This window comes from Venturia canescens, chromosome 1, assembly GCF_019457755.1.
Source record: "Venturia canescens isolate UGA chromosome 1, ASM1945775v1, whole genome shotgun sequence".
NCBI classification, from domain to species: Eukaryota; Metazoa; Arthropoda; class Insecta; order Hymenoptera; family Ichneumonidae; genus Venturia; species Venturia canescens.
Genome location: NC_057421.1, coordinates 6,654,308 through 6,677,351, shown reverse-complemented (window position 1 = coordinate 6,677,351; position 23,044 = coordinate 6,654,308). Strand labels below are relative to the sequence as shown.

General features: G+C 37.8%; 3 protein-coding genes across 11 annotated transcripts; 1 reads left to right on the top strand and 2 right to left on the bottom strand.

The window, feature by feature from the left end:
- Nucleotides 1–306: 306 nt before the first annotated feature.
- On the bottom strand, nt 307–11,854 carry Stat92E (Signal transducer and transcription activator Stat92E). Of its 7 annotated transcripts, none has more exons than XM_043434238.1 (9): nt 11,721–11,854; nt 10,774–11,046; nt 9,452–9,614; nt 9,218–9,374; nt 8,759–9,108; nt 7,299–8,665; nt 7,070–7,225; nt 5,833–6,067; nt 307–3,843 (listed from the first exon to the last, which is right to left on the bottom strand). In XM_043434238.1, exons 3-9 carry the CDS (start codon nt 9,577–9,579, stop codon nt 3,666–3,668), a joined length of 2,571 nt encoding a protein of 856 aa, XP_043290173.1. In that variant the 5' UTR covers nt 9,580–9,614; nt 10,774–11,046; nt 11,721–11,854; the 3' UTR covers nt 307–3,665. The 7 variants fall into 7 exon arrangements, with proteins under 7 accessions (XP_043290173.1, XP_043290168.1, XP_043290171.1 ...); XM_043434233.1 differs by having other exon boundaries at nt 11,225–11,839; XM_043434236.1 differs by having other exon boundaries at nt 11,582–11,839.
- LOC122419561 (uncharacterized) lies at nt 10,195–23,024 on the top strand. 3 transcript variants are annotated; one of them, XM_043434230.1, is made up of 9 exons: nt 10,195–10,276; nt 16,430–16,651; nt 16,727–19,899; nt 20,691–20,972; nt 21,067–21,187; nt 21,264–21,437; nt 21,531–21,798; nt 22,047–22,342; nt 22,558–23,024. In XM_043434230.1, the coding sequence occupies exons 2-9, from the start codon at nt 16,443–16,445 to the stop codon at nt 22,808–22,810; spliced, it is 4,776 nt and encodes a 1,591-aa protein (XP_043290165.1). In that variant the 5' UTR covers nt 10,195–10,276; nt 16,430–16,442; the 3' UTR covers nt 22,811–23,024. The 3 variants fall into 3 exon arrangements, with proteins under 3 accessions (XP_043290165.1, XP_043290164.1, XP_043290166.1); XM_043434229.1 differs by lacking the exon at nt 10,195–10,276 and adding an exon at nt 15,927–16,058; XM_043434231.1 differs by lacking the exon at nt 10,195–10,276 and adding an exon at nt 16,045–16,108.
- On the bottom strand, nt 12,757–15,804 carry Slu7 (Pre-mRNA-splicing factor Slu7). Its single transcript, XM_043434241.1, has 4 exons — nt 15,330–15,804; nt 14,405–15,000; nt 13,822–14,119; nt 12,757–13,518 (listed from the first exon to the last, which is right to left on the bottom strand). The coding sequence occupies exons 1-4, from the start codon at nt 15,555–15,557 to the stop codon at nt 12,832–12,834; spliced, it is 1,809 nt and encodes a 602-aa protein (XP_043290176.1). The 5' UTR covers nt 15,558–15,804; the 3' UTR covers nt 12,757–12,831.
- Nucleotides 23,025–23,044: the final 20 nt, after the last annotated feature.

Sequence of the window (23,044 nt, the reverse complement as noted above, 5' to 3'; positions counted from 1 at the left end):
CGACATTTGCTAAACATATTTATTAAATATATTTTCATTGGAAAAATATTGTTATCATTATTATCATTCGCTTATCATTCGCAGGCAAAAAAACATATCGATACCAGGTCAGTTTACAGACCTGATCATATTGAGATGTCTAGACTTTTCGAGCTCCTTTGCCGCAAGTTCATCCTCAATTCAAGTCATACACGCATCGAACCACAGGAAGATCAAGAATCTTTCGTTTTCGTCGAGTTTCCTCACATACAGTTTCGCACCTTAATCAATCGTAAAACTGTTTTCCATTCGACACAACAAAAAACCTTTTTTCGTTAGATTTTATATTTATTTAATTGCACGTAGTTACATACATGTGTTTTATGTGCTCGTGTTTTTTCACTTAGAATACATTAATAGCGTAACAATAATTAATCCATTATCGTAGTATACAATGTTAGATTTTATATAATATTATATTCGTTCTGCACAATATCGGGCGATGACGATACCGCCTCAATAACAAAATAAACTCTAATCTTTGATTATAAAAAGAAGTAGAAGAAACGAAAAAAACGTTAAAAAAAGGCATCGATGGACAATACGGAGGCGCTTAAGCCGCAGTTATAGGCCGGATCTTTCGTTTTTTATCATATTTATAATGATATATTTATATTTTTTTTCCCGGATCGCAAAATATAATAACGCTACGTACGTTATATACGCGATTACTCGCTAAAAAAAAAACGCCTCGGTTAATGATTCAATCAACACACATGCGAAGGCCGCCCAGATACATTCAGTATAGTGTGTGTGAATATATATATATATATATTTATATATATCTATCTATATGAGTGTACATATCTTTAATCTATATATTTTTATCGTATGGAGATATATCTAAAATTGATGTCATACGGACAAGCATATTGATGAGACACTCGTCTCGTTACTGCATCTTTCTTCGCGATGTCAATTCCGTTCCGCAAAAGCGGAACGGAATAATAATAATAATAATAATAATAATAATAATAATAATAATATAAAAAGCTGTCCGAATAGGAGATAACACGAGGTGGTTTCTCTTAGAATTGCACACGTGAAAACGCAACCTTGAAAATAGAAAGAGAGAGCAACAGAGCTTTGCATCTTAATAGGTTTTACAAATATTATTACACATTAATCGCCAATCGGATTTGGGCACCTTGCGCGTTAGTTGAAGAAAAAAATCAGCTCTGGATCATCATCGCTCAATTGAATTTGTCATAGTTTTTTCTGTCATAAAGTTACCGATGACGGGACTTTTTTTAACCTTTAGATTAATATCTCAGGACATAGTCGAATGCATACCTCAGGACAAGTCTCCGAGCAAGCAGGTGGTCCCTAAGGGACCAGTCCCGTCCTCTAAAGGTTAATAAATTTTTTCTATTCTTCATCATGCTTTGTACTTTAAGTAATTATAAAATATTTCATATTTTTTGAATTTGATAAAATATTAGTCGTGAGGTCCGAACAAGAATAGCTATTGAGATATAATTCTTAAAATTTCAATTGTTTGAACGAAAATCAGAGATTTTTTGATCTACCTTTTTGTATTTTCAAGTTAATGGAGCCCATTACCGTTGCTAATTATCACAATTGATGAATCGTAGTTTTAGTGCTTAAACTCTGGAGCTCGTTGATACAGACATTAGTCCATGTGTATATCGATAGATTAACCATAAATTCGCGCGATTTGAGCCTAACCAACGTGTACACACAAATTGTGCATGCATGACGGAAAGAGAAAGAAAGACACGCATTTATCGGATTTTAAGGCACATGATTACGGACTACTATGGCAGCCCTTTTTAACATTAGAGACATCTATAAATATCGAATCGAGGCACTTCATATTCGTTCTCATATCGTCTCACCTCTTTCACTCTCATACACCGAACATGGCAATGATCTTATCTACAAGTCGAACTCCCTCGGGCATACGCCACTTACATACACACGCGCGCAAGGAGATGCGCACATACACAGACACACATACACATTGTTGGAAGGAAATCTATCAACTATGACAAAACTTGGGTTTAATGAAGGAAAACGAATCTTAAGTTATTCTCAAAATTTGGTTGAGTCCATTTGTGTACAAAGAGACAATTTGTACTGCTTGAATTACCTTTCGATCGCGTACAGTAAAAATTGTAATATTTTTTTTCTCAAATTTCATGTTCAATTTCATTCCACCGTCAATAATTGTCCACTTTGATCACGCACCATTCAGTTTACATTTTTTTTGTTAAACTTAAAAAATCTGCGTTATGCCAAATAAATCTTTCGTTGAATTCTTTTGTTTTTTTTTTCACAATGAAAAAATATCGGCAATTTACTACTCACAATGGTACAAGCTCGTTATATTTTCCCCTACAAACCAACACATTTTCAGGTAATTTGACAGAATTCTTTCAACGCTTTTGTACTATGGACATTTGGGTTTTCCCCTTCCTTTTTTTTATCAATTTTTCCAACGGGTGAGACACGCAATGAATGGTGAGAATATTGAATAAAAATCACAAATAAATCATGTTCAAATCCACTAGGCTTAAATTATATAAAACAAAGAAATTTTGCATAAATATTTTCATTATTCTGTTATAATAAATCAACGTGTATAGATTTCCAAAGCCAGTAGATTTCATAAAAGATTCTTTCCTTTCGAGTTTACACGAGAATTATTCTCAACGTAGTCCACTGATTTGCAACCCTGTTGACATTTTTTTAGGTTGTATTCGTATGCATAGATTGGCGAATTTAGCTGTTCGATCCAACCGTTGTGCAATGAGTTTTATTTACCAATTCTCAAGTGTCGTTTCAGTTTGAGCATATTTTCGTGGCTTTTTATTCAATTGTTAGTGGCTATTATCGTCTGTGTTCCCATATTTTCAGGCAAATGATCTGAATTCGTGATAAAAGATGATTAAAATAATTAAGAAGCTCAAAAGACTTCTGGTAAAAAAATGAGATCTCGTGCAGTAATAAAATGTCAAAATTTCGAAATTACGTAGTTATTCAGAGATGACCACACTCCGTTGTTTTAGGAATGCACATTTTTAAGAATTAAAAGAAATAAGTCGTCGATGTTTGACATTTGTCAACTACATTTACCCGTAGAAACACGGATTGAAAAGTCACCCAAACAACTTTAAAAAAATACCGCTAATGCAAAGACTGCACTCCAAAAATGACGAATGGATCGCAAAGCCTAGCAAGGTCTATCACAATTCAATGTCAGAAGGATAAATTGAAAAAAAAAAAGTATAAATCGATTTCAATATTTTCCGTTGGTCAAAACGACGATGATTATATGTTTAGCGTGACTATCGAGAGATGTAGGTCTTAAAAAACTTTTGTATTTCATCATTTCTTTCTCACGCTATCGTCCCATCCAACTTTAACTAACAACGAGCGTAACATCAACAATAACAGGAGACATAACAACGGTCTACGGTGAATTCGTGTTAGGTTTTGTCCATCGATAGTTGTTAGGATGAAGAACACTGAAGTGTAGATTTGTTAGTATGTAAGGCTATCGCGCGAATTTTAACAGATAATGGTGAGAGATAACACAGAGAGAAAGACAAAGAGTGGACAAGGAAAAAGGAAAAGAGAGAGAGAGAGAGAGAGAGACATACCTATTGCGGTTTGGTGTTGTATGTCTGCATGAATTCGGAAAAGGGAAAAGTGTTGAACTGATCCAGGTTGAGATTATCATCGATCGAGGGAAGTTCACCTTGTGCCATCAATTCCACGTAGTCCATATCAGAATTCGTACGGCCAACTCCTGTGCCTTGACCGAGACCCGGAGCGTAGCTACCACAAAACAAAACACAACCCCAATCACTGGCAATCCTCAAAGCAACAGACAATCAAGAGGTCTAACAAAATAAGAAAAATAATTTAAAAAAATAATTATCAGTAGCCACTCGTGAGCGTTAAATAAACCACAAAATTAGAATAACTCATGAAAATCATCATTTGAAAAGAATCATATTTACAAAAGTAATCATTAATTTACAATGGAGACGAGAACGAGACATGGATAATGTGTGTGACGATAAGAGATAAATCGAAAGGTGAAAAAGACGAATGACCGAACAACAGCCGATACAACGAAGCGCCAAAGTGTCCGATAGTGATAATTAACCATTTTTTCAACCCCCACTTTTCAGGCAATCAATTAACGTGTCCCGAGCCTTTGTACCGTTAGCACATTTTCTTACGTCAGACCAGTGAACATTATCGAGATTGGACTCTCTCTTTTTTTCTGTTTTCGACATATATACATGTGAACTTATCGGAAATTCTATGGGTGTTTACGTATGTACATAGCCATCTCTCGTTTCTCGTTGAGAATCGATCAGTGATTGCCAGTTATTAATTAGGATTCAAATCGATTGATTGGAGTTGCGTTTTGTATTACAAATTCAAGAAGCTCGACAACTTTACTGCGTTTCCTTCTGGTTGTACCGGCTTGCTTGCTCTCTCTCTCTCTCTCTCTGTCTCTTTTTCTCCCTTTCATTCCTGTTCTCTGCTCATCGAAACATTCGTACATCGTATACTTTATAATGCCTTTTTTCGTCGTCTCCACTTTTTTAATCGTTTAATCATCAAACATTCGAGTTTAAGAGTACGTTTCTCCTCTTCGAGTAGAAAAATTTCGATTTTTAGGCCAAAATCAATTTTCGGAGGCACCTCTGTAGACATTCCAAAGGATTATTCAACAAATTTGGGCACAATTGTCATCGTTAAATTCTCGTAACGATATAATTATTTTTCAAAATATGTGGGAATATCGAATTCCAATGACAAAGAAATATTTTATGACTTGACGAATGAACAGGAATAAATATTGTAAAAGGTGAGTAGCAAAAAATTTGAAAAAACACTTGGACAGAATCGATTGTGTGCATTTATTTGTGAGCGATTCAATGACTCGTGGAAAACTACAGCGTTGAGAAAAATCGAGATCACAAAAAGCAAGCGCACCTTGCCGAAAATTTGATTCAGCAAAAACATCAACCTTTTTCTTCGATGGAAGAACGAATTTTCTTTTTCCGAGTCACGTCATTTCATTTGAATCTACTTATCACATGCACTCTGTAACAATTGCACAAATTCTTTTACAAAAATCAATTTGGATGGAATCAGCAGTAAAAAAAAATTAGATCGAATGAACGAAATACGAAGTTCGAAGAGAGCGCGAAATTATTGGGCATCTTCGAAAATTGACGTGAACAAATTTATGGTCGTATACAGCGACCTTTGATTAATGTTAACGACAGCATATTCTCGATTTTATTTCGCAAGCGTTCAAACACTCTTCGAGCGACCAAAGTACACTTATCTTATTATATAATTATGTAAACATGTAAATATACATATGTGTATTTGTAAATATTTGTATAAACAAAAAATAAAAGTATCGTTAATGGTGCACGATTAAATAATAAACAAATACCGATTCGCGCGTCCAAAACGGATTATTCTTCCATTCAATAAAGCAATGTATGAAAAAGTGTATAAAACGCCGATAAACGCGATAAAAAAATAAATCGCCTCTGTCGTTCGAAACATACAAAAAGAAAATCCTGACGAAGACGACGATTTCCTTATGGGTAAAAGATACGTAATAACGTAAAAGAGAATACTGATGGCCGTTTAATGTTCCTCATTATTTTTCAAACGAATGCTGAGACAAAAATTCAAGGGAGCTTTCCTTGTCTCTCGACGCTTTTCTCAATTCTTTCTTGTCGATCTATCGAAGCTTAGCTCATTCCTGATTACATCCAAGAGACTGACCTTGAAGCGACCGAGGGCGTGTCCCGAGTTACCGAAGGGTCGGGACTGTGAGCTTGAAACATCGTGGACGGAGTTGCCGGGTAACTTCCACCTTGGCCACCCTGGCTGCTTCTTCCTATACCGACTACCGAAGAGTGCGACGGAGTTTGACCACCAACGCTTCCGCCACCCCATCCAGGAACGTGAGTCACGAGCAGTGGTTTCACGTATCCATTATTCGACATTGGCTGTCGCTCTGTAATGAATATATTATTTATTGAATTCAGTCAACATAAAACATTGAAGCGATCATTCAATGTCGCGATCGCTTAAAATTTGCAGCAAGTTTCTCTCCGATACAGTTGAGTTTTCCAAAAATAATAAAGATTCGCGTTGTTCTTCTTTCAACAGAAAAAAACGTATTTTTCTCGGAATTTAAAACTTTGCCGAAAGAACTAAAAACTGTTTTTTAGATATTTTTCTAATGTTTAGACAACCGAGAAAATGGCTCGAGTACACCGTTCCAGAATGATCTGCCGAAGAATTATTTAAGGAGGGTGGATCACGAAATTAAAATAATCAAAATTTTATAAAATTTGGTGATAACATTCTTTGGCATCAAGTATACAAATACAATTTTTTTACCACATGGTTATCGAATAATTGAGCGTTAAGTCGAAATTCTTATCCACGAGATATAACTGTATATATGTAAACTCTATGCTTATACACGTGAATTTTAGTGTTCAATTACTCCAGAGCTATGTGGTAGAAAAATCTAAAAAAATGTATATTGTCTTATATATTTTTAAAGAATACATTTACCAAATTTTATTAAATTCTTGTCATTTTGAAATTCTTAATATTTTTAACATGGTTTAGCATGGCAGCATTGTATCGTCGCGATCCACCCTCCTTAATCTGAATTCACAGGAAACAAATGCATCTTTCTACATTCGTGCCATCGCGAACCATAAAATAGCACAGTATCAACATACAGAAAGCAGAACATGCACGAGCTCTTCATAAAAATCACAAATTAATGAACTGAACGTTGATTGTTCTTAGTCGTTCAAACTCTGTATTAGTTATTGCAAGCCGATTTTATATCGATGGTCAGAAATTTGAATTAATATGATCACTGAAATTCTGGGGATCATTGAATGAATATAGTCATACTCTATGATTATGCGTCACTGTGGATCATTTATAGGAATTTCATTTCGTTCGTAGGTGGATTGAGTGAAAATGCACAAACCGTCAAATGGCGTGTAGTATTTGGAGAAAGCTTGATCTTTGGAGACATCCGGATACAAGTAGAGAAGGTGTTGGAGATCGGATATTCGATCGGCTAAACTTCGTATCGTGAAATCTTTGCTCGTGAACGGTTGAAGCATGAAGACTTCGGTTTGATCTGAAAGGTCAATTTCATATTACTGAGATATTATTTTTGAACGGTGGGAGAAGCGACTCGAGTGAATTGTTACCTCCGACCCAGGCAATCGTAACACCTCCGAGTTCAGAGTCAGAGAATCGCATGAGGAAAGTGCCAAATGCGCAGGTGCCGAGCATTTCTTCGGCCTGTCTCTTTCGAACGAAACCTAATATATTGCCGTCCATCCACGGTCCTTTGAGGTGTTCGCGAGTGAGTTTCATCACGGCGTAGAACCATTCCCAAAAAGTGAAATTTCTCTCGGGTAATGGCTCTTTGCAGAATTGTGCCCAGCTGAGCAAAACATTGGAATAATCTTGTTCAGCGGGATTATTAGCGACGGAGTTGGGTGCGGCAACGCTTGAATTGCCAGTCGCTCCACCGGCAATGCTCGGACAAGCATTTCCACCGCAACCAGCACGGAAAGCCTTTTCTGCGAGGAATCGTAAGTTATCTTCGACGAGGGCGCGTCCGGTTGCCGAGCGGAATTTAACATTGAGAGCTTCGGCGACCTGAGACCAGGGTACTTTGTCAGGTACGGCGAATGGAACTCTGCCCGGTTCGGCAAAAGCGTTGTCCCACGTGACGGTGGCCCAGGCGTGGGGCTCTTGGTTTCCATGGACTATAACGACGACGGGCAAGCTCAGGGTCCACACTTGAAAGACTAATTCGCCTCCGCCGACGTTGAATTGCGATTGGAAGAAGAGGGAAAATTTTTCGTCCATTACGGACTCGGTGCCTTTTTTCTCTGTGCGTTTGATTTTCTTCAACTGCATATTACGAAAACTCACGGACAATTGTCTGGTGGCTTGATGATATTCCATCGTGCCTGTGTTGTTGAGAATTTCCCCGCTCGCCTCGCCTCTCTTTGCCATTTTGTCGCTCTTCAACAAAGCATTTGCCTGCGTTTCGCTTATTATCGTGACTTTTACCTGAGGCGGAGTCATGTGTACGTTCAACTTTCCACCCACTAACAAACGAACCGTACTTGTAAAACGTGTGTTCGTTTTCATAACCTGCGGTGGCTGCTTCTCGATGATAAATGTACTTGTGACCAACGAACTGAGCAATTGAGTTATTTGTAAATTAAGATTTGGCAAAATATCTGGTACACCGTGCGGATCGAATGCCAATTTTTGTTTCAAATGTTCCGCCTCTTTGATTTGCTGCCGATTCAACCATATCAATTCCGCCAAACTTTCGCACCACTCTTGAATCGAATCGAGATTACTATTGAACGGAGCTCCGTTTCCCGCCAATTGTTGATCTCGCTTCCATCTTATTAACTCGTCGTCGAGTACTCGTGATTGCAAAGTATTCAGTTGAGCTATGGTTTCCTTTAATTTGTCTGCTAACGTCAGTCGCAGTTGCATCAAACTTGCTATTTTGTGGTTCAAAAGTTGCTCTTGCTGCTCCTTTTGTCTGAAATTCATTTATTGCGTTACTTTGTGACCTGAAACCTTTGTAAGTCGATCTGTCGATCTCATTTTAAACTAACAAGGAGCATCTAAATACCTGCGGATTTTTTTCTCAGCGTCTTGACTCTGCTGACTTTGTTGCTGGGTCGCGAGATGCTGCAGATGAGCATTCAGTTTGGTACACTCATGATAACTTATGGCGAACGCTTCTTGCTCCTGTGCCATTTTTCGTAAATCCTCACTAGTTTCCTGTGTCCGACGCCTCAGTGCTTCAACCTGTTGTGCTATTTCAGCTACTGCATCTCCCACCATCAAACCCACTCTTCCGTGTGCCATACTCATCAAAGCACCTTCCAAATTTTCCACCTGTGCCACAAGCTTCATTTCCGTTCCCAGGCAATGCCTGATTATCCTGAATAAAGTACCAGGATTTTGACTGTAGCGTTGCTGTAACCCGAACAACAACAAAATTGGAGCCTCTCAACATTTTTTTTGTAACTGATAATAAAAATACTTGAAGAATTTCATCTGAATCCAATTATTTTACAATAATTACCCTGAAAGTTTTAGCTGCTTCAATAAGTTTGAGTTTAGTGAGGAACAAGTCTTCAGTGTTGAGTGAGGCTGCTTTTGTTTCAAGTTCTTGAATTAGCGCCAGAACAAGATTCATTATGTATTGTTCATACTGAGGATTATCTGGTTCAATGTCAGTCCTGGGAACAGAGACGTGATATTTAATTGCCATGAAATAAAAATGATTCAAGGTCGGTGACAGTGGAACACCACATACCACATTTTTTCCTCTATCCATGATGACAAAAAGTGTCGAACTTCGATTGGAAAGTGTTCTCCATAAACGGAACGTACTTGTTGCAAAGCCTCTTGAGGCAATTGTTGAGCTTTGGCCCAAAGCGACATTTTTGCAGGATCAAAATTTATTGCTGTTCCAAGTCCTAATGGAAGATAACGAAGGTTATGTTTAACGAAGAGAAAGTCGGAGATTTCGCGCCACAATTTAGTCGCGTATTCGTCATAAACAAAACATAACCACAACTTTCGTGATCTCGAACTAGACGAAACGTTTTCTAGATTTGCAAGGATAACTGTTGCAGACAAAAAATTGGTAACAAGCCGCAGTTATTGAAATCAGAATAAAAAATCCATTCCAAAGATCACATATACACACATATATTCTATTTACCGCGATGTACAACGACGAAATAATCTGATGCGCCATACGAGAGTGCACTTCGTTGATCAAATCTCGAAGAATTTTCTCGCCGATCGAGGTACAAATAAAAACGAACGGATGAGAAATCCTTACAACCGAAATAACTTTCGCATATATTTATTATGAATATAAAACGATGTTAATTAATATGTCCACTGTGCTTCATAAACCGTTTGCGTTTCCTCGTGCGAAGAGGAGACTTTTTTCGTAAGGTGCTCTCACAAGTAACAGGACATGAGAAGTACATATACGCGAAAATGAATAAGGAACGTGAAATACAGCTCCGCCATTTGGTACGTTTCTGCAAAGTCCACTGTGTGCGTTGTGCTAATGAATTTGTATTTAATCGTAACATGCCAAAGGAAATGAGCCTTCAATTTGGAGGTAAATAGTTTTAAATCAAAGAACTTCAAAGTTTTTATATTAGTAGAGGAAAAACTCAATGCTGTTATCGAGACAAAATCTTCGAAACCTCTTTTCAAAAATAGCCATTTGCCAAACTAAAGTACATAATTACTATTGCACATATAAATCATGAGTTTAGAATTGTTTATTTTTCCTAATATGTACTTATTATTACGTAGTTACACTTTATATATTATTATGCCGCGTTGAATGAAATATGAAACAAATATCGGTACATGGTTTTCACTACATTAGCCGGAATCGCCGGAATCATTTTTTTTCACTTGTTCATACCGGAATGCTATTTTTCGATTCGTATGTTTGTGTTCCGTATTCCTGCTTCGTGCAGTTCAATTCCGCATTTCTTAATTTTTTTCCCTCCTTTTTCTCCTCTTGTGTATGCACCTTAAGTGCGTGTACTTTTTATAGCAAAGCATATAATATACAAAGCGTAAGAAATATATGTGTATACGCACCTGAAGAATTTCTTAACGCGCCCTATCGGGCCTGCTGATGTGTTCGCCGCTTTCGAAGCTGATCTCCAATTTTTCTAATTATTTATCAGATCGAACTTGCAAAGACGAAGCGTTGCAGTTGGCCAATTGAGAATGACTAATTAATTGATAAGAACGAGTATTGATATTTAGTGGAGATGATTCTAATTTTGTAGTTGAGCTCGTCCAGGGATTATCCATGGAAAAAGTGTCCTGCATTATTTGAATGTAGGTGGCGTTCACGCTTACGCTTTCCTGTACCAAGGTAGTAATTATAAACTAAACTACGGAGGGTGCAAGCAAAAGCTCACATTAAACAATACGTGTCCGCGCATCGGTACGTATAATACTCGCACACATTACGAACTACTGAAAAAAAACGAATGAGGATTGAAAAAAATATCTATAGAATGAGAGTATTTCAAGGCCTTACGTAAATTCTCGATTTTTAACACGGATGATATGATCGCATAATGTGATGATGAGAGGGAAAACGATTAAACTTTATCCAGAGCGAGTAAGCTGCCGTTCTCGTACTTCGCGAGAATAAGTAGAGGGGGGGGGGGGGGGGGGGAGAACGAAAAACGAAAGCGCGTCCTGTAGTTCGGCGAGAATATAATCTGTAACTTTGCGACTCTGTCAGTTCGGTTACGGATAACTCAGCAACGAATCATGTTTGAACTTTAAAATTTTGAATGATTTTTCACAGATATTGTTTTCCCAAACTCATGCAAGAATACATTTTTTTGGTCAATTGCAATTTTTTTTTTTTAAATTAAGTCATTATTACAATCAAAGGCAAAAAGCTCGCGAGTGATAATTCTTTTTCGATGTTTATTCCCGGTTTGACATTGATGTTTTTTTCCAACTGGAGTATAATCTGCCGGTTCGTAGTTTCGCAATCCGTGTTAAAATTCCCGATTTATTACCGGTGTATTAGATTGCCGATTTTATATATGAAAAGGATAGACTCGCGATTCGCGCTCCGTGAACGCGATCGTGACGTCCTCACGACAGGTTCACGGGGCTCACACAACTGAGCGACAGAGGCGCGAGTACCGATGCATCAACTCCGATACCAACTGGACGCCGTTTTGTGAAAAACGATGTACCACACTCGAGGAATTCCAAGAATTTTATACATGTGTGCGAACGAAAAGGAAACGGGATGGATCACGTGATGTTTAAACGCGAAAAGGCGCATGCGCATGCGTTTATAAATACACAAAAGATAGATAGGATCTCAGCCTAATGCGATTTCAGGAAAAACTCGTTCCTCCTAGGCTCAACTAGGTTATTCTTTATCGGCCAAACCTACGACCCTACGATTGGATTCGGCCAAGAAGTGCATAAATACATATAAATATACATTATAAGAAACAAAGTTAGAAGTGATAATTCCCCAACAAAGATTTTTCATTTACGTTTTTATACATAAATGTATATTCAACTCTGGAAGTGTACAGGCATTTTCAAGTGGCAGGGATAGGATGGACAAAAGGAGATTAAAACAGTAACATTTTTTTCGCATCTGCTGATCAAGATTTTACGTTATAAGGATATAAATTCAGAAGAAACTTTCGGTCTTATTTTGTTGTGTTTGGTCATTTTTCAAGGGAACTTCGACCGACTGTCGGGCCGTGGACATTTGTGCACCCTCCAAGCGTCTTTGCATAATACCTGGAAATTGTCGTCTTCAAAATATGTAGTTTTTTGACAAAAAAATTTCTCTATATAACTATTTTATTATCACTCTGTAAAACGAACTTTTTTACACGCTTATTCAATTACTGATTCCATGATGAATTTTGAATTTCAGTCAATAAAAATTCTTCTTAGCACCCGAGAGTTGGTCTTTCGCGTTGATTAGAGAAATTCAGTAGAGCCTTCGAAAGGTCGTTTTTCGAGTTTCTTAGTCGTGACAATACTAATGATAATAATAAGAATTATAATAATTTCATGAAATATTATGTACATAAGATTTTATTGAATTGAAAATATCGGATTTTAAATAACAGACAACGGAGACTGAGAAATATTTCATTTTCCCAAAAAGCTCATCATCGGATCTTCCTCTCGTGGTCGTTTCATTTGATAAGCCTCAATTTCCTCAGCGGACGGTTCTTTCGCATGATACATGCTGTTGTAAGGGCGCTTTCTTTCGTCCAGTTTTAAAATCCTTTCTGCCTCTCTCTGGTTCTCCGCCTCCTTCTCCAGAGCTTTTTTCAATTTATCCTCTTCCTCGTCTTTTTTGGCAGCACTCTTTCTCCTGTCGCGTCGTTTTTCCTTTTGCTTACGTCGTTTCTTCTTCCTCGAACTTGATTTTCTTTCGGTTTTTGATTTCGTTTCCCGCTCGTCTTCCGACGACGAATCGCTCGCGGATTCGTGACTCGAGATCGTCCTTCCTCTTTCGTCATCGTTTCCATCAGCTCTGAACATCGACGATTCTTCCGCGTGAGACTTTGCTGGTGAGACCGATCGTGTTTTCGAACTCGATGCTGCTGCTTCGCCGGAGCCTGGGACGCCCGACGTCGAGGCTGCCGATGCCTCCAGCGCCCGCTTTCCCGCTTCGCCCGTACAGTACGAATTTTTCACGAACGAGTGACAACACCGATATCCCCATTGGAATGATTCCCAGTACGAACCCCACACCGACGTGTGGTTGTTCAGAATAACGTCCTCCTCGTATTTCGATCTGATTACTTGACGCTCCTGTCCCTTGATTATCTGCAAACAAATAATTCGTCAACATTTTTTACACACGCAATCAGATCGAATAGAAAAACTTGTAAAAATTTGAAAAACCTTGGAAAAATGATTTTAGTTTGTGGAGTCCATTTATCGAATTATAAATTCACGAACAACGCAATCGTTTCATTGATTGTTTTTTTATGACTCTAATTAAAATACAAATCTGAAACGATAGTTTTTATGAGGTAGGAATAATTTGACTGGACGTGAGGATTAATGTTTCGCAGGTTTGACGTTGACGGGATGTTTTAGACACCGCGAACCGGTTCCCTTACACACCTTTCCGCATCTCGAGTATTCGACGTAATTTTCAGTCTGAGCCAGCAAAAGCGAAGGATCCGGTGTTTGAAGGTGCTGCTCACCTCCATAACGATCGATAACGCTGCTTCGAACTTTGTCCTTGAGTTCGTCTCGTTTCGAGTCGTAGGCTTGTTTGAGTAATTCGAGTTTCGTAGGCTCCGCGAGCAAATGAACGTCGACACCTTTCTCATGAGCATCCCAAGCGAATAGTTGAGCAGTTGCGTGTTCTTGGGTATCGCCGGAAAATCGTACGAAATTTTCACCCTTGTAATCGACTCTGTTAATAAAAAGAAAAACAAGTTTATTAATTCTGCGGTATGGCAAGAGAATATGGAGTCGATTTCTTCACGAAATTATTATGACGACAATATTTTTATTACTTTCAATCAGAAAAAAAAATACTGAATTCAACTAGGATTCGTGAATTGGCAGTGGAAGTGACTCCATGGACTAGATTCCAGGATTACAAGTTTTTCGAGCTAACTTTTAAGAGTTGTGAATATTTTGTTGAAATGATTTCAAGTCCTCAAAGCTATTATTTTCACAATTTTGATCTACTTACTCTCTTTCAGTTCCGACATAAGGATTGTCACGCATAGATCTCGTTTTAGGATCATAATACGCCGAGTTCGGATCTAAATTCCTCAAATACTTTGCGGTATCTTCACGGATTCGCAAATTTCTGACGGTGATACGCTGTTTTGAATCAACTTTAGTACCAGGCATGTCAACTTCGTCGACGTATTTATCCTCATCTTTATCGGAGTCTTGTTCATCGTTCTCTTCGGCATTCAGTTTGTCCGCTCTCATTTGTCTCTTAGCTTCTTCTATTTTTTGGTATTCTTCGACTATGGCTCTGTGTTCAGATGGATCATAACCAGCCCACCTGTCCCTTTTGCCATCGTAATCGATTGACAAATCAGGCTGTATATATTCGTCAGGAGCAATGTTTGTGTTTGTGAAACGTGCTCCGACTTTTCTCGGTCTCTCCATGCAGTCTTTCCTCTTGTGAGTTATTGCTCCACAATTTTCACAAGCTCCTGGGCGATATTTCTTTGCCGTACGAGACGGATCCACTCCTCGCTTGTACCATTCATCCAATCGACTAAACTCGCGTTGCTTTTCTGGCTGTGGTCGCTGATGCTTCAGTGTTGGGCCCTGTAGAAATATATATAACACAACGTTTTTATTCGTTGATCAAGAAATCAAATAGACCAGCATGGACTTTGCTTTGATACTTTTATGACAAGAATAGTTCATGAAGTAGAGAACTTAGAAGATATTCTGTATCCAATGAAAATCTTATTTTTTTGGAATTATCAAATTTTGTTAACAGATTCAAACTTTCATTTCCCAGAAGCTTAGCACCAATGTAAGAAATGATTTTGGAGAAATTTTTTTGAAGATTTTAATAATAGTAATAAAAGTTTATATTTATTTAGTATATTCATGGCAAAGTTTTCAAAAAAATGTATTATTTCACCCACCGATGCTCCAAAGTACCATGGTGTGGTACTTATGTATTGCGGAATGTGGGGATTAATGTCTTTTCCTTCTTCATCCACAGCAGCTGGAGCTGTACCAGCTTTTCTCGCCTCCTCGAGCTCTTTAGCTTTCCGCCAATCTTCCCTGCTCTTTTTCCTCGGTTCATCCTCAAAAGTACTTTTTTTCTTGAGAATCTCCGAAACAGGAACGTTTGCAAGAGGGTTAGCCATCCTGGGTTTCGTTATAAAGACCCTAGCTTGGCGTAACGTTGACTCCTTGATATTTAAACTACCTATTTACTATTTCTCGTACAATGACGATAAAAAAAACACACATATAAATTGTTTATTGCAGGATTAACAAATCCTTATGCTGCTCGTCGTGACGTTTTTTATTCACCAACTATAGTATGATAGTATATAGTTTAACCTAACCCCCCACACTACACACACCCACCCATCACCCACCTTTCCATCCATGCAACACACACGCAAGCAACGCAAGCTCGTATAACGCTTCTGGTGGCTGGGAGTCAAACTTCGCTTATATCTCCCAAATGATTGGGCCAATAGGCGGCTGATCTATCTCTATGTGCGCTGTGCCACCATACTACGCCGATACCAACCGATACTATAAATGCGCATTAAAATGGCGGGACGCTGTTTTTGTTGTGGTTTGCTACGACTGTGAGAATAATCTGCGCATGGTTGAATTTAACGCAAACTTTGCCGGTACTTAAATATTCGTATATCATCGCCAGTCACATTAAGGAGATAAAACTGTAAAAGCATTAGTGTGATTGGTTTTATATAATCGAGTTTAATATAACCGACAACTTTGTGAATTTCGACATTTTTTTTTAATGTCATTTCTCACATTTCATTTTGCAACGCTGGGCAATTAAAAAATTAGTATTTCCATGCTTGAAAAGTTTTTGGTGTTTCAAAGACAAGAAGTTTTGTCATACTTCTCTACAGTATATTTGTCTTTTTTCACTCCTCTGTTTACAAATTCCTAACTTTTTCAAGAAAACTCCTTTCAGACTACTTTTCATTTATTAATTCTCTAACAAAAAAAATTGAATTTTTTGTTCTTTGGATAGCACATACATAACGATGTTACGAAAACCAATACGAACGTACGAGAAAAAAAGGGGCAACTTCCCTTCTCATCCTGCAAGCAGTATGAATACAATTTTTCGTGAGGAAATACCACCAGTTCCCGCAAATAAAAAATTGACAGATGAGTTGAACTCCAACACCGATGCGAGTCTTGATTATGACCCGTTTGAAACAACTTTCGATCGACTAGCCAAGGATATAATGTAAGTTCATTTTTTTGCAGCCTTTATCTCGGTAAAACATATTTCCTTTTTTGCATGAAATTTTGTGTTTTGTAGAGAGCATCCAGTCCCTCAAGATATTACACCAGATGATGATTATAAGGACAGCAGTGATGATGCGGTATCGACAAAATCTAGTTTATCCAATGTCAGTGACGATCCTCTTCTTAAAGAACCGCTTTCAGATCTTATGGCACAATCTCAAGGCAAAAGAATGAAGAAACTTCGTAACAATAAGCGACAACAACTTGGTCCAGCAAAAACTAACGTATCATCAGGAGGCGTGACCAAAACTGTAAGACCACGAGTGAGAGCAAAACAAAAAACCAAGTTCAAAGACGAAAATATGGAGCCCAATATAGAGTTGTTTGAAACTCAAAATAATGAGGAAACAAAAGAAGATGTTCGTAAAAAAAGATCATTTACGAAATCAAATATTGTCAATGATGCCACAACTTCCGTCCACGTTTCGATAAAACCTCATAAAATACCGAAGCATACGAAATCCTTCAAAAGATGCTTCGTTAATCTTGAACGTTTGGATTTGCCTTTTGACAATTCATCAAATTCTCATAGCCAAAAGAATGATCAGACGAAAAAAATCTGCTCAGATAATAATATCTCTGGAGGCAGTCAAGATGTCGATAATTCTGAATCGTCAAAAAACTCCCAGAAACGAAACATAAAATTGTCAAAAGAACTTGCTGTATTGCTCTCGAAAGAGTTGCATGCTGACAACCAGGGATCTGTAGATTCCGTGAATTTTAGTATAGACACTGTAAAAGAAACACACACAAAGCATTTGGAAAGCTCTGTTGAGTCGTTGCTGAGTGAGCCTTTGAATTATAACGAGCAATCAGTGGATCCAAGTGATTTTGGAGAGCCTTCGAATCTATCTGAGCTTCAGGAAAGTAAAGAAGAGGAACGAGTAACGAAAGTTGCTAAAAAAAAAAAGTTAGTTGTAACGGATGAAGCGTTGATGATCAACAAGAAACTGGTCAATTCCATCCATTCTGGGACAACCTCGGAGACTTCTGAACCAAAAAAAAAAAAGCGGAAACGAAAAATGAAAGTTGTTAAAAAACCTGCTGCGCAATCACTAAAGGAGGATTCTACGGATAAGGAGAATTCGGTTGATTCGATAAGTATTCAGGGAACGTTGGACGATTATAATTCCCTCGAAGTGGGAAAGAATCAAGGAGAAAATAAAAAAGAAAATAATTCAATTGTATTGTTGCAACCGACCTCGGAGAGTATAGATTCAGTCGACTTCGATGTATCTTCAGAAAACATGGAATCTCTTGGTGTCCGGAAGAGCAAAAGAACGAAACTTTTCAAAAAACCTGTTGTATCCTTATCGAGATTGAGCGTTCCCAAAAAAGTGGTGAGTCATTTTTCCAGTAGTACACCGATCGTTCCTAGGATGCCAGCGGGTAAATCGTCGCTGCGTTTATCACCGATTAAAAGCAGCTTGAACGAGGATTCAGAAGAGCCTTCTGACTGGGAGGCTCGAGGTTCAGCCCCAAAATCTAATGTTAAAATGGCTGATTCGCCTTTGACTAAATCTGCAAGTCCTCTGGCCATAACATCGAACAAAGGTAGCAATTCGGTATTGGGCAACCGTCGTCCTATAATTTTGAGTGCGACACCTGATCCTGACCCTTCGACAGTGATGTTCAATGATACGGAAGTTTCAGAAGCTGTTGCATTGAAATCCGGCAGTTCCTCTAGAATTGGTCTAGACAGCCCATCGATATCATTTGCAATGAAACATCTCGTTTCCGACAAAACCGATGAATCTTTCTGTTTTTCGAGCAATGTTTCTTCTCGCACATCATCAGTTCGCAACGAGAATAGCATAAGAACCTCAACCAACGATCCTTCCATGGATTGTATTGACGAACAAGCAAATACTTCGAAGGAACCAAGCCTTGGTGATAAATCTCAAGATAGCGACGACGATTGGACGACGATTTCAGGATCATTGAATACCTCAAGCGATAAAAGCCTCTCTGGAACCCACAAAAATTTTGAACAGTTAAGCTCCGGGGAAAATAGTTCCTGTGCTGACATGACAGAGTTCATAGAGGCCAACGAAACTCCAAACGGCCAAACTGTATCATATGATAACGAATCCTTCACCGAAGTTTCTCAACTTTCTGTAGCAGAAACGACAAATACTTCGGAAAAAATGAGTCACAAGGATCAACAAAAAGATCATCGAGCTCTTCAAGCAGTCGTTCTGCTGCCTCGTTTGACGAGAAGCAAAATCAGCAAAATGCAGAACCCTCGTAACTCTCTCGAAGAAAAAGTAGCGGGATCGATGGAATCTTCGGCTCGAGTTGAGAAGCCAGAAAATTCAGTGGTTAGCGATAGCATCGCGGACTTGACAATTGTCAGCGAAGCGCCGTCCGAAAAATCGAAACCTGAACCACTGAATGACTTGGATGAATCACCCTTTGAAATGGAAAGTTTGACGATCGACTACAGCAGCGAAAATGAGACTGAAAAATCATTGGGACGCGAAACTCCTGGCGAAAATTCAAACGTTTCCTCGAGGCTGTCGATTTCGAATCAAGAACTTTCCGTGCAGAGTCCGACGAATGCTTCATCAAAGGAGAGGAATGAAGATAATTCTAAGGAATTATCAAGAGAGGAAGAAAAAACAGAAGCTCTGGAATCGAAAGATCGAAGTGGAGATGAAGGCGTACAAAAAACGAGTGAAAATAATACGTCGCTCAACGACGAAGCATCAATGCAGCCGGTCGTTTTACTATCTCGATTGAATGATTCTTCCAGAATTACAAGAAGACGAAATAAATATTGCAATTGGAACTTGAATTTGAGCGCGATATCGGAGATAAAGATCGAAAATAATCCGACAGAGGAATCTGTAATTGAAGAAGTCGTGAGTGCGCCAAAAGTACACAACATTCGAGAAAAACTTTCGCAAGCAACGACAGTCAGTGTGAGAAGCGAAAATTCACAAACGCTCCATGAAATCTCACACCAAACTAATGAATCCTACAATATGTCGCTTGCACTGAATCACCAGGATGGATCCTTAAAAGAAGACAAAGTCGTTTATCTGAAACCTAGCAAATCATGGGCAAGATCCTTGTCGATTTTGAATCACGTTCACAGTCAAGATGATCTGGAATTTCTTGCTGTCGGGAAAGGCAAAAAATGGAGACAGAGCGTTCAAAATATTTTGGAAATGCAACAACAAGGTACACAATATTTGAAATATGTACATTTTCAATAAATTAATATAAATTATCGTGCGATGGATCGAAATTTTCAGAATTTTGTAACTCAATAATCCGTACTCCAAAAGTTACAAGAAATTTTCTAGATTTTTCCATTTCAGAATGATAAAAAAGTGAAGAATGGGTAGTGCAAGAATCTATAATTCCTTAAAAAAGTTTTGGGACAAAAAATTCACCGGACATTTTCTGAAATTTATAAAAAATATCAAAGTTATAAAAAAATTTCGAATTGTAAAGTTTGTAAAAAGCTTTACTGAATTTTGAAAATAGAATTGCGGTGGGACGAGTCAAAGCACACTAGGAGTTGAAAAAATAGAGATCTGTCATTTTGCGACTTAAGTTTGGAATGTGACGCGTTGGCGTTGATAACACAAAGACAGTAGAATGGATTTTAATGACGTGTAATTAAACAAAATTTTTCGTGCTTGAAACTTAACCCCAATACCGGTTTTAAAATTATTCCAATCATTTTTTTTACGAATCGTTCATTCGTACCATTGCTCGTTTCAATTATTTATTTTTACATATTTTTTTATATTTCATATTCGTTCGGTTTTGTGAAATTGTGAATAAATTGTGTCAAATAAAAATGATTTGAAATGGATAAAATAAAATTCTGAAAACTCAACTAAATTTATATGGAATCTTGTTGGTAAATGGGTGAGGCGTGTTTCAGTCTAGGAAAACTGATAATTTTGTTTTCCAATTCTTTTCCCTTATTTGTTTACTTATGCGAATTTTTATCGTTTCAGGACTTATTCAAAGTTGCATCAAGAAAAATGAGGACAGCAAGGAATTACCCTTGTTTACCGGATTACGGAATAGCACAGCATGGATCCCAGGGTCCAGTCAACCCGACACAAGCCGCTTATTCGGTATCTCGAGCCCTGGACGGTTTATCCGTCGCGTTTCGATCCGCGTCGTGCCCGACTGTAAGAGTTTTGACCACATTAAAGACACTTCGTTCCTCGAAGCATACGGCATCAACCCGGTTGAAAATAAACAAACGACAACGCAGAGGAGTTCGTTGATAGGTGAGCAAAAAGTTCAGTTAATTTTTTACATTTTTTAGGGATGAAACTAAGAAAGAAACGTTTTGCTTATTATTTTACAACTTAATAATTACAGATAAACGAATAAATCTTGATGTCATTCCAAAAACTCTCTGCAGCACAAAACCTCGAGACGTTGTTCTTGCCCAGTGTGGACAAAAATCAAGTCTGCCTTTTGAAGAATGTTATCCACAGTCGTCAGTATTTGAATCACGATTGTATCATTTATTTTTTCTTCGTTTACACAGTTCAATATATTTCATTCGTCACCAGGTTCCTTGAAAACTGCCGAAAAATTGGTGAAGGGGTTTACGGCGAGGTGTTCCTGTACAGCAAAGATGGAGAAAAGAACGTCATAAAAATTATTCCTATCGAGGGTGACATGATAATAAACAGTGAACGACAAAAAAAGTTTGATGAAATTCTTTCGGAAATTGTTATCGCCAAGTAATGAAATTCGATTTCTGAAAATCTAAAACGTTTTCGTTCTATTCATTAGAGTATAAGCAACAATATTAAAAATCGTTTTTTTTTCTTCAGAGAACTTCACAATCTGAGGTTTGCTAACAAATCCAATACAAACTGTTTCGTTGAAGTAAAGAAAATAAGATGCGTTAAGGGAAAATATCCGAAGACCCTTATCGACTTGTGGAAAACTTTCGACGAAGAGATCAATTCTGAAAATGATTGTCCATCAATTTTCGAAGAAAATCAACTGTACATAGTTCTGGAGTTGGGCCACGGTGGTGAAGATCTCGAAGCTTACGTCTTTCAAAATTCAACAGAGGCGTGTGCTCTTTTTATTCAGGTAAATATAAACGTAATAATAGACGTATTAAATTCCCATTCATTTTCAATGTGCAACGAAAAAATGTCCTTAAGGTCCTATGAAAAAAAAACAAAACTTTTCGGTGATCCATACGAGGGATCAAAAGAAAATTTACAAAATTGAATGTCATATTTGGTTCGTAGAATAACGAAACAATTCTTCCTGATTATGGAATTTCGAATCGCTGAAAAGTTTTACTCATCAATCATTTTATTTGTAACTTTTAGACCGCTTTGGCACTCGCTGTTGCTGAGGAGACTCTAGAGTTCGAGCATCGTGATCTTCACTGGGGAAATTTGCTAATATCACGAACCGACGAACCCCAAATTGATTTCAAACTTGACAATAAACCGTTTAGTGTATCAAGCAAAGGTGTTAAAGTTTCGGTGATTGATTTCACTTTATCACGAATGTCTTATCAAGGATGCAGCATTTTCAACGACCTCTCTATGGACGAAGATTTGTTCGTGGCTCAGGGCGAATATCAGTTCGAAATTTACAGGCTTATGAGATACAAATTGGAGTAAGTCAATCAACCACTGCTAATAAAATTTTCTCGACGACATTAATGTTTGCAACTTGGAGTTTCAACTTAAATTCCTTTTTTTTCATTACGGCTTGGAAAAAAAGCATCAAGTACAGCTACCGTCGCTATTCTATGATGCGAACATTAAAGGCGTCGTTTTCCATTGGTTTTCGGTGGTTCCACATGAAATAATTTTCTTTAACATTTCACAGAAATAATTGGCAACGATTTGAGCCTTACACGAACATTCTTTGGCTTCATTACATACTCGACAAGATGATAACAGCCGTAAGATACCGAAGGAAGAATACCAAAGTGCACAAAAATGGAATTTTGGAGCTTCAACTATTGAAAGACAAGATTCTCGACTTTGACAGTGCTGTAGATTTCGTAACAAACTGTGATAAAGTAAAACGACTGCAGGCAAGTCGCACAAGCCTTTCGACAGTTCGATCTGCAACTTGAGACCTTCCCTTGACAGCATTTAATGTTTTGAAATATGACCACTTATACTAGAAAATTCATATCCAAACTTCATAAAAATATAACTGATCTATTGAAACGTCTCCGAGTGTCAAGTCTGATGCAGTATTGCTTTATAGTAATGCGTAATCACGACCTTGTTTTATTGAAGAGTTTAACTAAAGATAATAAATTTATATCACGTTTCTAAAAAAAAGTTTGTTTTTTAGTCCACAA

What these genes read in the sequence shown, in the direction of transcription:
- Stat92E (XM_043434238.1), bottom strand. Translation starts at nt 9,579, where the DNA reads ATGTCGCTTTGGGCCAAAGCTCAACAATTGCCTCAAGAGGCTTTGCAA. An exon ending in GCTGAGAAAAAAATCCGCAG is followed by an intron (nt 8,666 to 8,758) that starts GTATTTAGATGC and finishes AATGAATTTCAG; the next exon opens with ACAAAAGGAGCAGCAAGAGC. An exon ending in ATACTACACGCCATTTGACG is followed by an intron (nt 6,068 to 7,069) that starts GTTTGTGCATTT and finishes TATTCATTACAG; the next exon opens with AGCGACAGCCAATGTCGAAT.
- LOC122419561 (XM_043434230.1), top strand. Translation starts at nt 16,443, where the DNA reads ATGTTACGAAAACCAATACGAACGTACGAGAAAAAAAGGGGCAACTTC. An exon ending in GCAGAGGAGTTCGTTGATAG is followed by an intron (nt 20,973 to 21,066) that starts GTGAGCAAAAAG and finishes TAATAATTACAG; the next exon opens with ATAAACGAATAAATCTTGAT. An exon ending in TCGGAAATTGTTATCGCCAA is followed by an intron (nt 21,438 to 21,530) that starts GTAATGAAATTC and finishes TTTTTTCTTCAG; the next exon opens with AGAACTTCACAATCTGAGGT.
- Slu7 (XM_043434241.1), bottom strand. Translation starts at nt 15,557, where the DNA reads ATGGCTAACCCTCTTGCAAACGTTCCTGTTTCGGAGATTCTCAAGAAA. An exon ending in TATGTCGGAACTGAAAGAGA is followed by an intron (nt 14,120 to 14,404) that starts GTAAGTAGATCA and finishes TTTTATTAACAG; the next exon opens with AGTCGATTACAAGGGTGAAA. An exon ending in AATACTCGAGATGCGGAAAG is followed by an intron (nt 13,519 to 13,821) that starts GTGTGTAAGGGA and finishes ATTTGTTTGCAG; the next exon opens with ATAATCAAGGGACAGGAGCG.